At 38.0% G+C, this 16,286-nt stretch overlaps 1 protein-coding gene across 8 annotated transcripts in view; it reads right to left on the bottom strand.

The window, feature by feature from the left end:
• Positions 1 to 16,286, bottom strand: part of TBC1D5 (TBC1 domain family member 5) — a 564,199-nt gene that overhangs the window by 237,940 nt on the left and 309,973 nt on the right. For all 8 annotated transcript variants that reach the window (XM_059162522.1, XM_059162530.1, XM_059162525.1 and 5 more), the window contains one exon: positions 16,022 to 16,089. In XM_059162522.1, coding sequence (XP_059018505.1) covers positions 16,022 to 16,089 — 68 coding nt within the window. The remainder of the gene's footprint in view (positions 1 to 16,021; positions 16,090 to 16,286) is intronic.

Genomic DNA, 16,286 nt, shown 5'->3' with positions numbered 1-16,286 from the left:
AATATAAGTTAATAACTAAATTTGCCTAAAACTCAGATGAGACTTGTATACTGTAAAAAAACAGTCACAGAGGTACTGTTAAATGCAGAGGAAGGAAATAAAAACCAAGTATTTAGCATAGACCATATCTAAAAATTCACTACAGATAAAAAATAAAATATAATAAAATATAGTAAAAATAATAAAAAACAATAAAAATAAAATATAATAAAATATAATATACAAATATATAGCAATAAATTATTTATGCAACATTGCACAGTAGAACTTTTTATGATAGAAATGTTCTATATCTGTGTTGTCCCATCCAATAGCCATTAGCATTTGAATTAGGACTACTGTAAATGAAGACTTAATTTTTAATTTTATTTAATTTAAATTTATACAGCTACATGTGCCTGGACAGCACACACATCTATAATTTTAAAAGGGAATTTTAACAATTATTAGTGAATCCAAAAAATACTAAATTACAAGAAAAAACTGAGAAGACAAAGTTTGCTTGTATCAATTATATCTAAAGCTTGATCCACATATAAACTATAACCAAAAGGAAGCATTAATATGACAAACTTGAGTTCTTAGGGATCCAGCCATATCATGGAGAGTGAAGTAGGAAAGAAGGTCATTAACTGAAGAGCTGAGTGCCTGAAGTGCCACAGGAATAACCCTACAATAACTAGAAACATAAAGGACCAAGAATTGAAGATGATGACTGCCGTATCCAACAGGCAATTAGATAAACCTTAAATACAGTCAAAGTTACACTGATAAGTTAAAGAATTTTAATCATTTAATTCAAGAGAGAGGAAGAATGCTTCTGAAGAAAAAGCTATACTGTTTAGAAATAGCTTATTAATATGTTAACTTGCAAATGGTATTATATATACTACAAATACACTTTTAGAATAGACCTTGAGAGATCAAATAACAGACTTCCCTAATATCTAATACGGAAATATTTTATTCTGAACTTACCATTTCCCATCAATTTTAAATAATACTATATTTTATTTAATGTTACAGTCTTTGAAGCATGGCAAAATTGGTTCAGAATGGACAATTCAAGCTCTGAATTAGAAATGATGTAAATTAGAAGTTCCTTGATTTACCTTTTGTTTATCAGTTTTTTCAGTAATAAAAATGAGAACAGTATCAACCTCATTAGGCTAACATAAGGAACAATTAATTGAAATGGATAGAAAACCCTTTGAGGCAAAAAAGGGCTAGTAGAATAAAGGAATATTAAAACTAGCTGAGGAGGAGATAATATTTAATATAGTGACATATTCAGATCAAATAAATTCAATAGTGATGGCAACAACACAGCTTATGAGACGAAATTATCTTGTTTAAACTCAGACTAGAAGGCTAATAGTATTTTTTTCAAAGTGTGCTTATGTCTCTGAAGACTAAAAATGTTAAAGACTGTTACTGCTAAAACTAAACAATACGGATCATCAGTGATAAGATTCACAATCAGTGAGCTTTTAGTAAGCATCAACTTGATTCTATAGTGACACAAGAACAAATCAGGTCCATGCTCTCCAAGGCTGACCAGTAGATCTGAAAGATGGGTAAAACTCTCATACATACTCTTTCCATGATAGCACCAGTTATCCTGCACTGCAACTTTTTTTTTTTTGGCTGCTTTCTCTATTATACTTTGAGATTCTTAAGGGTCCATGCCATATTTATCTTGGCATCTCCAGTGCCTGGCACCCTGAGGAGATTAATATAAATGTACTAAATACATTGGCAGATTGAATACACTGGCAGGTCTAAGTAAATATAGGATGCAACAAAATTAAGTAATATCATCAAAAAGTTATTAAGAAATTATACTAGAACACAGAATAGGCATAGATTATTTCCAACTGTAAAGACTAGAAGATGTTTCATGAATAGGGTGATGATGAACTCAGGCCTTTAAAAATGAGCTTTCAGGAATTCCAAAAGGAACAATGAGGAGAACCAACATTCCAAGAGCGGGTAAGCAAGTAATGCAAAGCATGGAATATGGAACGCACAAAACCCATTCAGGAAATAATGCCACAGTATTGATCTAAAACAGAACGGGGAGGGACTTCGAATTTCTGGTTCTGCCTATAAGGAACCTGGACATCACTACTCCTCCCCAACAAGTAAAAAGCCTAACAGACTGAAAAATCAACAACTCCTCTTGTCTCTATAAGAGAGGGGAAGACACAGGACAAACAGGCAAATATAAGGAGTCACAACTTACCAGAACAGAACTCATAAGTAAACACACCTGGTAGGAACCAGTGCAGGAGAGGAAAGCCTAACTACACTGAAGGAATTGCTAGAAGCTCAGTACGGAGAACTCTGAGAGTTAAATACTCCGAGGAACCCAGTAATAGGGAGACTCTCCCCCCCCCCCCCCCCCCCCCGCCGCAAACAGCTCAATCAATCCTTGACCAGGATTCCACAGTAAATATCAGGAAAAAAATCCCCTTGGCTTCTAGTATGTGGGCAGGGGTGGATTCATTCTGAAGAGAGCACTGAGTTCTTAACAAAACCTGCCCCCACCCCAAAACAAAAACAACAAGAGGACAAGATTGAAAACCCGTCCTCAGGGAAAAGCAGTTAACCAGAGCATATCTGCTGAAGTGTTCTTAGATCCTACATGACCTGGGGGAAGGGAAATACCCAACTCCAGTCCACTTTAACCATTCTGCCCCATCTATGAGGGTGCAGAGAATTAAGAAACACTTGTGAAGTTCATGGTTCAAGAGGACAGGTTCATAGTAAGACTGAGACATAACCATAGGACTGAAGAACACCTCCCCGCCCTACTCACCTTATCACCACATTATTTAAGGCATATTTACAGCAGTTCTTTTTACCTTCCACATCGTGTTCTGGTTACCAGAAAAAAAATGACAAGACATAACAAGAGGCAAAAGGTACAATTTGAAGAGACAGAGCAAACATCAGAACCAGACAAGGCAGGGACCTTGGAATTATGAGATCAGAAATTGAAAACACCTATGATTAATATCCTAAGGGCTTTGATGGACAGAGTAGACAGCATGCAACAACAAACAGGCAATGAAAGCAGAGATGGAAATCCTAAGAAAGAATCAAAAAGAAATGCTGGAGATAACAAAACAATGAAATAGAAATGAAGAATGCCTTTGATGGGCTTATTAGTACACTAGACATAACTAAAGAAAGACTCTCTGAGCTAAAGGATAGATCAACAAAATTCTTGAAAACTGAAAAGCAAAGTGAACGAAGGCTGGGGAAAAAAAAAGGCAGAACAAAAAAATCCAAGGACTGTGGGATAACTACCTAGAATATAACACACACATAACGGAAGTATCAGAAAGAGAAGACAGAAGAAACAGAATAAACATTTGAAGTCCTAGTGACAAAAATTCCCCAAATAAATGTCAGACACCAAACCACAGATCCAGGAAGCTCAGAGAAAACTAGGCCGGGTAAATGCCAAGAGAACTATAGCTAAACATATCTTCAAACTAAAGAAGATCAAAGATAAAGTCCTTAAAAAGGCAGCGGAAGGTGGGGACAAAAATAAAAACACCTTACCTATACAGGAACAAAGAGAAGAATAACATCCAACTTCTACTTAGAAACCACACAAGCAAAAAAGAGAATGAAGTAAAATATTTAAGGTATTGACAGAAGAGAAACATCAACCTAGAATTCTGTATCCTGTGAAATTATCCTTTAAAAGTAACGGAGAAATGGACTTCCTCAGACAAACTAAAACTGAGGGAGTTTGTTGTCAGCAGACCTGCCTCACAAGAAGTAATTTAGAAGAAAATAGTATAGGTTAGAAACTCAGATCTACATAAAGGAAGAACATAAGAAGGAATAAGTGAAGTAAAATAAAAACTTTTATTTTTCTTATTGTCAATTGATATAACAGATGCTAGCTGTTTAAAATAATAATAATACCAACAGGGACGCCTGGGTGGCTCAGTTAGTTAAGCTTCTGCCTTCAGCTCGGGTCATGATCCCAGGATCGTGGAACCAAGTCCTGTGAGGTGCCTGCTTCTTCAGTGGGGTGCCTGCTTCTTCCTTTCCCTCTGCCTATGCTCTCTTGCTGTCTCTGTCACTGTCTCTTTCTCAGATAAATAAATAAAATCTTTAAAAATAAAATTAAAAAAAATACCAACAATATATTCAACTATGTATGCTTGTATATATATACACATATGCATGTATATATGTATGTATGTGTGTGTGTATATACAAACATGCTCATATATAAGTGAAATGAGTAACAGCAATGACACAAAGGATGGGAGGAAGGAATTAGGATGACTTTGCTATTATAAAGTACTCACACTATCAGTGAAGTGGTATAGTGTTATTTGAAAGTTGATGTGGACTACCTAAAATGCATAATGTAAAATTTAAGGCAACCACTAAAAAAAGTAAGAGACGTATAACTGGTATGCTAAGAAAGGAAAGAAAATGAAATAATATGAAATGCTCCATTAAAACTACAAAAGGCTGAAAAAGAGTGGAAGACAATAATAGAAACGAAGAACAAGGTAACAAAAAGAAAAGAGTAACAAATATAATAGCTAATAATCCAACTGTATCAATAATCATTTTAAATGTCAATGGTCTAAATGCACCAACTAAAAGACTGTCAGGGTGCATCAAAAACACAACCTAACTGTATGCTACTTACAAGGAACACACTTTAAAAACAAAGACACATTTAGATTAAAAGTAAATGAATGGACTGTGGACTCTGAGAAACAAACTTGAGGGTTTGGGAGGGGAGGGAGGTGGGGGTTGGTGAGCCTGGTGGCAGGTATTAAGGAGGGCATGGATTGCATGGAGCACAGGGTGTGGTGCATAAACAATGAATCTTGGAACATTGAGAAAATAAAATAAATTTTTTTAAAAAAAGAAAAAAAGTAAGTGAATGGAGAAAAATACACCAAGCTGATTACACAATCATTACACAATGATAAAGGGATCAATTCTCCAAGATACATCAATCCTTAACATATATGTACCTAACAACAGAGCATCAACCTGTGTGAAACAAAAACTAATAAAACTGCAAAGTGAACTTTTAAAATCCACTATCATGGTTGGCAAGTTCAATAACTGTCTATCAGAAATGAATAGATCTGGCAGGCAAAAAATCAGAAGGACTCAGGTGAATTCAACATCATCAATCTACTGAACATACTGAGATCTATGTACTTCTTGAAACAACAGCAGCAGAATACACATTCTTCTCAAGCTCACATGGAATATTCACCAAGATATTACACATTCTGGACCCCAAAACACACCCAAACCAATTTGGCAGATGGGAAATCATGCTCTCAGACTGCAGTGGAGTTAAACTAGACATCAAAGACAGCTAGAAAACTCTAAAAAGGAACCATCTGTGTGTTAGGGGTCTGGATAAGTTCATTCTTCTGCAGATCAGAGAGTCCAAGAAGGCTTTGGATTAGGCAAGTAGCATGACCAGTTGTGCTTTCTGAAAATAAGGCTATACCACATGGATTCCTGCTGGAGGAGAAAGAAAAGACATCTAAAGAGAACAATTAAGCAAGTGAGAAACTCTACATAGGAGGTTTAAAAAGAAAAAAAAAAAAAGACCTAAAACAGGGCAGTAAAAATAGAGGAGAACTGATGACTGTGAGAAAACTACATATAATGATCTCTTAATATTTAAAAGTAGAAAATGCATATCCTTAACCTATCTATTCCTAACCATCTTTCTTACTACATCTTTCATCTGAGCCACTAACATTACTTAATGTGGAAGCATAAAACAAGACTCCCAGTTACTTTCCCAGATTCCATCTTCACCTCTACCCACCCCGCTGCACAGCAGCCAGAATGATCTTAGGTATCACACCCCTGCTCAATAGCCACCAATGGCTTCCCATTACAACTGGAATAAAACCCTAACTCCTTACTTTGCCCTATAGGACTGTTTTGATGGCATCTGCTCTCTCCCAAAATTTCCCTACTTAAATCACTTACCTCCTGCCATACCTGCCCCCCGCTTCAGTTTCCCAAAACACTGAGCTTATTTTCACTGAGAGACTTTGCACTAGCTGTTCCCTCTGCCTGGAATGTTCTTTCCCTAGATTTTCAAATGGCTGGCTTTTTAAAATTTTTCACATCTCAGCTCAGATATCATCTTCTCAGAGATGCCTTTTCTAATCACTGTTTCTAAAACTGCCATCCCTCTATCTTATCACCCTGCTTTATTTCTTCACAACAGTTACCATCTTTTACAATTATCCTCTTTATCTATCTATACGTGCTGACCTTCTCATTCCTCCAACCCCCTCCCCACCCCACACTAAAATGTATATCCCAAGAAAGCAGGACCTAGTCTGTTTTATTCACCACTCTATTCCCAAAAAGGATAAGGCTGGTACATAGCAGACATTCAATAAATGTACAGTAAAAAAAAATGTACAGTAAAAAAAATTCTTACCACAGATGCTAGTAAATGAATAACACTGTATAACATTCATTGAGCTGTATTTCTTTTCTTCTCCTATTGCATCATGAGGTGCCTTACAGACTCGACTGAAACCCATGGATTTTAGATAATGCAGTGCCTTATAAAGAGAATGTAGATCTTCTGGGGGAGGGGCCTGTTGTAGTGATTCTCAAGTGTCTTTGCCCCAGGCGGAATTACACCGCCCTTACCCGGGGCCGGGGTGAGTAATCCGCTCGGGTTTGCTTTCAGGAGCTTTTGTTCCCTGAGAGCTTTCCATAGAGTTCCAGAGGACGGGAATACAAATGGCGGCCTCCTGGTCTCCGGCCCGGAGGAGCCGAGAGCCCAGGGCCGCACTCCTCAGTGCGCGCTCAGAAAACCGCGCCCAGTTACTCCCGTCTGCCTGACCTCCGGCCGCGCTCCAAGCTCACCAAGCCTGTGACCGGTTCAAGGTAACACCGAGCTGTGAGCTTACTGTCGGCTCTGTCTCTGTAGCCGGCTTTCCCGTTCCAATACCCGCAAGCTCTGCGACACTCAGACACCCCCGATCCTTCTGTGACCCTGCGGGACCTGAGGCCACGCTGACCCCGCGTGGGCTTCGCCCCGGTTTAGCCTCTGGAGCGATGTCCCTCAGCGGAACAGACTTTTAAAAGTCCTGATTTTGTGCGCGGTTGCTCCGCCGCTTGCCGGGAGCCGGCCCCTCCCCCCGGGGTCTATCTTCCCGTCGCTTTCGATTCACTTCTCCGCCGGTCCTACCTTTCAGAAAGTGGTTGTTTTCTGTTTCCAGAATTGCTTTCCTTCTCTTCGATCTGCCGATGGATTTTCAGGTGTTTGCAATCTTTAGATAAGCTATCTAGCTGATCTCCGGCTAGCTGAAGTAGTCTGGGCCTGCTACTTCTCCGCCATCTTGGCTCCTCCTCTTTTTTATTTTTTTAAAAGATTTTAATCATTTATTTGGGAGAAGAAGATACGGAGAAAGAGGGAGAGAGAACCTATAAGCAGGGGGAGAAGCAGGAGAAGCGGATTCCCCACTGAGCAGGGAGCCTGAAACAGGACTTGATCCCAGGACCCCAGGATTATGACCTAAGCTGAAGGTAGACAACCAGAAGATCAACAAGAAATCCAGCCGAGACCAAGTTCACCTACCAAGGAGTGCGGTTTCAATACCAAGGAGAGCAGCAGAATTCCAGAGGAGGAGAAAGCCAAGCACGGAACTCATGGCTTTTTTCCTGTGATTTTTTTTAGTCTTGCAGTTAATTTAATTTTTTCTTTTTCTTTTTTTTTTTTTTTTTTTTTTCTCGCCTTCGGGTAAAATTTTTTTTTTAACTGTTACCTTTTTCTTTTTTAACGATTTTTTACTAGTTTATCTAATATATACATTTTTTCTTTTTTACATTTTTCTTAGGTATTTTCTTTTTTAAAAAAATTCTTTTCTTTTCTTTTCTTTTTCTTTTCTTTTTGTTTTTTTTTTCTTTCTTCCTTTTTGAACCTCTTTTTATCCCCTTTCTCCCCACTCACGATTTTGGATCTCTTCTAATTTGGTTAAAGCATATTTTCCTGGGGTTGTTGCCACCCTTTTAGTATTTTATTTGCCCCTTCATTTACTCTTATCTGGACAAAATGACAAGACGGAAAAATTCAACACAAAAAAAAGAACAAGAGGCAGTACCGAAGGCTGGGGACCTAATCAATACAGACATCGGTAATATGTCAGATCTAGAGTTCAGAATGACAATTCTCAAGGTTCTAGCCGGGCTCGAAAAAGGCATGGAAGATATTAGAGAAACCCTCTCGAGAGATATAAAAGCCCTTTCTGGAGAAATAAAAGAACTAAAATCTAACCAAGGTGAAATCAAAAAAGCTATTAATGAGGTGCAATCAAAAATGGAGGCTCTCACTGCTAGGATAAATGAGGCAGAAGAAAGAATTAGTGATATAGAAGACCAAATGACAGAGAATAAAGAAGCTGAGCAAAAGAGGGACAAACAGCTACTGGACCACGAGGGGAGAATTCGAGAGATAAGTGACACCATAAGACGAAACAACATTAGAATAATTGGGATTCCAGAAGAAGAAGAAAGTGAGAGGGGAGCAGAAGGTATACTGGAGAGAATTATTGGGGAGAATTTCCCCAATATGGCAAAGGGAACGAGCATCAAAATTCAGGAGGTTCAGAGAACGCCCCTCAAAATCAATAAGAATAGGCCCACACCCCGTCACCTAATAGTAAAATTTACAAGTCTCAGTGACAAAGAGAAAATCCTGAAAGCAGCCCGGGAAAAGAAGTCTGTAACATACAATGGTAAAAATATTAGATTGGCAGCTGACTTATCCACAGAGACCTGGCAGGCCAGAAAGAGCTGGCATGATATTTTCAGAGCACTAAACGAGAAAAACATGCAGCCAAGAATACTATATCCAGCTAGGCTATCATTGAAAATAGAAGGAGAGATTAAAAGCTTCCAGGACAAACAAAAACTGAAAGAATTTGCAAATACCAAACCAGCTCTACAGGAAATCTTGAAAGGGGTCCTCTAAGCAAAGAGAGAGCCTACAAGTGGTAGATCAGAAAGGAACAGAGACCATATACAGTAACAGTCACCTTACGGGCAATACAATGGCACTAAATTCATATCTCTCAATAGTTACCCTGAATGTTAATGGGCTAAATGCCCCTGTCAAAAGACACAGGGTATCAGAATGGATAAAAAAACAAAACCCATCTATATGTTGCCTCCAAGAAACACATTTTAAGCCCGAAGACACCTCCAGATTTAAAGTGAGGGGGTGGAAAAGAATTTACCATGCTAATGGACATCAGAAGAAAGCAGGAGTGGCAATCCTTATATCAGATTAATTCAATTTTAAGCCAAAGACTATAATAAGAGATGAGGAAGGACACTATATCATACTCAAAGGGTCTGTCCAACAAGAAGATTTAACAATTTTAAATATCTATGCCCCCAATGTGGGAGCAGCCAACTATATAAACCAATTAATAACAAAATCAAAGAAACACATCAACAATAATACAATAATAGTAGGGGACTTTAACACTCCCCTCACTGAAATGGACAGGTCATCCAAGCAAAAGATCAGCAAGGAAATAAAGGCCTTAAATGACACACTGGACCAGATGGACATCACAGATATATTCAGAATATTTCATCCCAAAGCAACAGAATACACATTCTTCTCTAGTGCACATGGAACATTCTCCAGAATAGATCACATCCTCGGTCCTAAATCAGGACTCAACCGGTATCAAAAGATTGGGATCATTCCCTGCATATTTTCAGACCACAATGCTCTAACGCTAGAACTCAACCACAAAAGGAAGTTTGGAAAGAACCCAAATACATGGAGACTAAACGGTATCCTTCTAAAGAATGAATGGGTCAACCGGGAAATTAAAGAAGAATTGAAAAAAATCATGGAAACAAATGATAATGAAAATACAACGGTTCAAAATCTGTGGGACACAACAAAGGCAGTCCTGAGAGGAAAATATATAGCGGTACAAGCCTTTCTCAAGAAACAAGAAAGGTCTCAGGTACACAACCTAACCCTACACCTAAAGGAGCTGGAGAAAGAACAAGAAAGAAACCCTAAGCCCTAGAATTTAAAAAAAAAAAAAAAAAAAAAAAAAAAAAAAAGTATATCTATGTTCCAGTCAGACCAAGTCTTGCTGGTGTATTCAGGGACACGGTGTGGAAAGAGGGGCCCAAACTTAACTCCATTCCCACCTCCCCAAACCACAGGCATCACCCACTAAGGGCAAAAGAAGGAAAGGCCAGCCTTCTCTTCAGAGCAGTCATGCCTGGAAAGGAGAGATTTTAGTAACCTGTTGGATGGGCTGCTTGCTAGAATTTAAAAAAAAAAAAAAAAAAAAAAAAGAAACCCTAAGCCCAGCAGGAGAAGAGAAATCATAAAGATCAGAGCAGAAATCAATGAAATAGAAACCAAAAAAACAATAGAACAAATCAACGAAACTAGGAGCTGGTTCTTTGAAAGAATTAATAAAATTGATAAACCCCTGGCCCGACTTATCAAAAAGAAAAGAGAAAGGACCCAAATAAATAAAATCATGAATGAAAGAGGAGAGATCACAACTAACACCAAAGAAATACAAACTATTATAAGAACATACTATGAGCAACTCTATGGCAATAAATTTGACAATCTGGAAGAAATGGATGCATTCCTAGAAACATATAAACTACCACAACTGAACCAGGAAGAAGTAGAAAGCCTGAACAGACCCATAACCAGTAAGGAGATTGAAACAGTCATTAAAAATCTCCAAACAAACAAAAGCCCAGGGCCAGACGGCTTCCCGGGGGAATTCTACCAAACATTTAAAGAAGAACTAATTCCTATTCTCCTGAAACTGTTCCAAAAAATAGAAATGGAAGGAAAACTTCCAAACTCATTTTATGAGGCCAGCATCACCTTGATCCCAAAACCAGACAAGGATCCCACCAAAAAAGAGAGCTATAGACCGATATCCTTGATGAACACAGATGCGAAAATACTCAACAAAATACTAGCCAATAGGATTCAACAGTACATTAAAAAGATTATTCACCATGACCAAGTGGGATTTATTCCAGGGCTGCAAGGTTGGTTCAACATCCGCAAATCAGTCAATGTGATACAACACATCAATAAAATAAAGAACAAGAACCATATGATACTCTCAATAGATGCTGAAAAAGCATTTGACAAAGTACAACATCCCTTCCTGATCAAAACTCTTCAAAGTGTAGGGATAGAGGGCACATACCTCAATATCATCAAAGCCATCTATGAAAAACCCACCGCAAATATCATTCTCAATGGAGAAAAACTGAAAGCTTTTCCGCTAAGGTCAGGAACACGGCAGGGATGTCCATTATCACCACTGCTATTCAACATCGTACTAGAGGTCCTAGCCTCAACAATCAGACAACAAAAGGAAATTAAAGGCATCCAAATCGGCAAAGAAGAAGTCAAATTATCACACTTCGCAGATGATATGATACTATATGTGGAAAACCCAAAAGACTCCACTCCAAAACTGCTAGAACTTGTACAGGAATTCAGTAAAGTGTCGGGATATAAAATCAATGCACAGAAATCAGTTGCATTTCTCTACACGAACAGCAAGACAGAAGAAAGAGATATTAAGGAGTCAATCCCATTTACAATTGCATCCAAAACCATAAGATACCTAGGAATAAACCTAACCAAAGAGACACAGAATCTATACTCAGAAAACTATAAAGTACTCATGGAAGAAATTGAGGAAGACACAAAGAAATGGAAAAATGTTCCATGCTCCTGGATTGGAAGAATAAATATTGTGAAAATGTCTATGCTACCTAAAGCAATCTACACATTTAATGCAATTCCTATCAAAGTACCATCCATCTTTTTCAACGAAATGGAACAAATAATTCTAAAATTTATATGGAACCAGAAAAGACCTCGAATAGCCAAAGGGATATTGAAAAAGAAAGCCAACGTTGGTGGCATCACAATTCCGGACTTCAGGCTCTATTACAAAGCTGTCATCATCAAGACAGCATGGTACTGGCACAAAAACAGACACATAGATCAATGGAACAGAATAGAGAGCCCAGAAATAGACCCTCAACTCTATGGTCAACTAATCTTCGACAAAGCAGGAAAGAATGTCCAATGGAAAAAAGACAGCCTCTTCAATAAATGGTGCTGGGAAAATTGGACAGCCACATGCAGAAAAATGAAATTGGACCATTCCCTTACACCACACACAAAAATAGACTCAAAATGGATGAAGGACCTCAATGTACGAAAGGAATCCATCAAAATCCTTGAGGAGAACACGGGCAGCAACCTCTTCGACCTCTACCGCAGCAACATCTTCCTAGGAACAACGCAAAAGGCAAGGGAAGCAAGGGAAAAAATGAACTACTGGGATTTCATCAAGATCAAAAGCTTTTGCACAGCAAAGGAAACAGCTAACAAAATCAAAAGACAACTGACAGAATGGGAGAAGATATTTGCAAACGACATATCAGATAAAGGACTAGTGTCCAGAATCTATAAAGAACTTAGCAAACTCAACACCCAAAGAACAAATAATCCAATCAAGAAATGGGCAGAGGACATGAATAGACATTTCTGCAAAGAAGACATCCAGGTGGCGAACAGACACATGAAAAAGTGCTCCATATCACTCGGCATCAGGGAAATACAAATCAAAACCACAATGCGATATCACCTCACACCAGTCAGAATGGCTAAAATCAACAAGTCAGGAAATGACAGATGCTGGCGAGGATGCGGAGAAAGGGGAACCCTCCTACACTGTTGGTGGGAATGCAAGCTGGTGCAGCCACTCTGGAAAACAGCATGGAGGTTCCTCAAAATGTTGAAAATAGAACTGCCCTATGACCCAGCAATTGCACTATTGGGTATTTACCCTAAAGATACAAATGTAGTGATCCAAAGGGGCACGTGCACCCGAATGTTTATAGCAGCAATGTCCACAATAGCCAAACTATGGAAAGAACCTAGATGTCCATCAACAGATGAATGGATCAAGAAGATGTGGTATATATACACAATGCAATACTATGCAGCCATCAAAAGAAATGAAATCTTGCCATTTGCGACAACATGGATGGAACTAGAGCGTATCATGCTTAGCGAAATAAGTCAAGCAGAGAAAGACAACTATCATATGATCTCCCTGATATGAGGAAGTGGTGATGCAACATGGAGGCTTAAGTGGGTAGAAGAAGAATAAATGAAACAAGATGGGATTGGGAGGGAGACAAACCATAAGTGACTCTTAATCTCACAAAACAAACTGAGGGTTGCCGGGGGGAGGGGGTTTGGGAGAAGGGGGTGGGATTATGGACATTGGGGAGGGTATGTGATTTGGTGAGTGCTGTGAAGTGTGTAAACCTGGTGATTCACAGACCTGTACCCCTGGGGATAAAAATATATGTTTATAAAAAATAAAAAAAATTAAAGTCTAAAAAAAAAAAAAGAAAAAAGAAAAAAAAAAAAAAAAAAAGAGAATGTATTACCTAAAGTAGTAAAATTATTCAAGCTATTCAGCTCTTATTGTTAGGCAATTTGGTTACTTAAAAGACTGACAGTCTTACCTTACAAGCTACGTTACCTGCCACAAAATATATGAAGAGATGGCAAGGAGCCTTACTCTAAATGTGGAGGAGAGCCATGGAAGAGCCTTCTGGGGAAGAAGATGCAACCTCCTCCATCCATGCTATGAACTACAGGGTCTCCTAACTGCCATCCCTGAATCTTAGGCTTGCCAACTGAATTAAAAAATACCACTGGAGACCATTTATAAGAGAAAGTTAGCCATATATACATTATACACATCACATGCATACACACATTTTAAATATATAAAAAATGCATAGAAAACATAAAACCAAATAGTTACAAGCATACACTTTTCAAGAAATAACACTTCCTCACACAGCAAAGCAAAAATGTTTGTGTTAAGTAATCAAAATAATCAATGGGCTCCCAACGCCACTTCCTATGAAGCTTGGCTGTCTGAGTTTTATTTTCCCCTTCTCCTGTTTGTTTTGCCTTTTCACTGATTTGATCCACAGAGCCTTTGACTATGTGAAGCTCTGGCATCATGGTCCCTCTATTTTCATTTGATAACAGCAGATTGATCATGATCCTTCTTATTAGCCATTTAGAGCTGAAGCTGTCAAGTTTTCTAAGATAACTGCCTAGCAAAATTTTTTTTAAAAAGGGATACCTTTACTCTTTGGCTAGCAATATATACCATGCATTTTGCTTTTAAGAGGCCTGTTTTACTGCCACTGACTATACAGCTACTTAAATGACTGGCGAGGAAATTCAGCTTTTGTTTTTTCCAACAAATATTTGAGTGCCTCCTGCACACTAATACAATGGCACTCTACTTTCTGCAACTATATGCTAGAGGTCAAGAACTGCCACAAGATGCCTCTGAGAGTAGTTTTTGTATAATTGGCTCCTCTTGGGTTACCTAGATAACTCAGCTCATCAAAATGATCCCATACCTCCCTCCCTCAACCTACCACCATTGCCAGTTTCGTACAGTTCTGTGGTACTCTGAACCCATGATTCCCCTGTTTTCATTTTTATTTTTTAATGTAAGCTCTAGGCCCAATGTGGGCCTGAACACACAACTGTTAGATTAAGAGTCACACATTCCATTGACTGAGCCAGCGAGGTACCCCTCCACTGATTTTCATTTTAAAATAGAAAATGTGACTTGTTCAATATGTAGTATAATGTTAATAGCCATCTATGTCATCTGATTACTCAGTGTTTGGGACCTAGAAAGAGATGAGTCTCAGAGAGCCAGAGGCCTTGACCTTATAATAGGTCTAGCAGGAGTTGAACTAGCAGCAGCACAGACAGGCAAAGCTACAGAAGAACCTGGAAGAAGGTACTAGGGATATCTATGACTCTGCAAATACATGGCCTATGCAATGATTAATTTACTAACATTTATGTAACTGTTTACAGCCTAAAGTGTTAACACATCTAGGGGTGCCAGGGTGGCACAGTCGGTTAAGAGTCCAACTCTTGGTTTTGGCTCCGGTCATGATGTAAGGTTGTGATTTCAGAGTTATGAGATTGAGCTCTATGCAGAGCTCTGTGCTCTGCATAGAGCTCACTTGAGATTCTCTCTCTCTCTCTTCCTTTGTCACTCTCACCTACTCGTGTATGCTCGTTCTCTTTCTCTCTTTCTCTAGGATGAATAAATAAATCTTTTTAAAAGAAGTGTAAACATATCTGAATAGTACTAGTACAACATACATTTATTAATCTACAGCAATCCTTTGAGGTTAACTATTATTCCCATTTTACAGAAAGGGACACCGAGAAAAGATGTTCATTGAAAGTAAAATGCCTAAGATTATAGCATATGTTGCTAGAACTTATCCTAGGACTTTCCCACAAAAATTCCATGTACTTCTCACTACATGACCCAGAAAGGTAAAGCCCTATTATGTAAAAGTCAATGGATATTAGCCATGTGCTAAGTAAATAACCCCTTCACATGGTAAATACTATGTAGACCAAGAGAAAAGGTTGTTTGCAAACCTAATGACTTCAAGAGAGACAGAAACAAGGAGTGTAAAACTAATAGTTGTCATTTAAAAAGCAATTTGGTTAGAAAGGATTCAAAGCTGTGAAGCAGGAGACAAATGTTTCTAGCAATATCAATATTATGACCACATAATATAACCTTAATCAGAAGCACATGATTTCAAACCATTGTTGAAAATTGAAAACCAGATTAGATATTATTTTAAGATCATAAATATTGGAATTTATGTTGAAAGAGGGAAAATAGGAATCTATATTTTAAGAACAGAAAATAACTGTTACTATCAAAAATGACCACTATAACTTTGTTATTAACATAAGGCAAATACTGCATTTAATTAAAACTCCTCTGTGGATTTTGTATCTTACTAAAATTACAAAGAGATAACATCAATTTGAATTATTGTAAGTTCTACATACGTTCTTTTGACATCTTGTTCAATCATTGATCGCAGTTCTTTATCTTGAAAAAATTTGTTCCACAGACTCTGAAATAAGGAAAACAACCTATTTAAGATAATTTTATACCTTTACTTGTCTTTTATGATCTCAATTTAATAATTTAAGTGATCAAATTTATCCTTCTCTGAGTTATCATTTCACATTTTGGAGAGGAAACCTGAAGTAGAATAAGTTTTATTAAAAACTACTAGTCTAGGGTGCCTGGGTGGCTCAGTGGGTTAAG

This window comes from Mustela lutreola, chromosome 2, assembly GCF_030435805.1.
Source record: "Mustela lutreola isolate mMusLut2 chromosome 2, mMusLut2.pri, whole genome shotgun sequence".
Classification (NCBI taxonomy): Eukaryota; Metazoa; Chordata; class Mammalia; order Carnivora; family Mustelidae; genus Mustela; species Mustela lutreola.
Note: the sequence above shows the minus strand (reverse complement) of the source record. Positions and strands in the feature narration are given on the sequence as shown.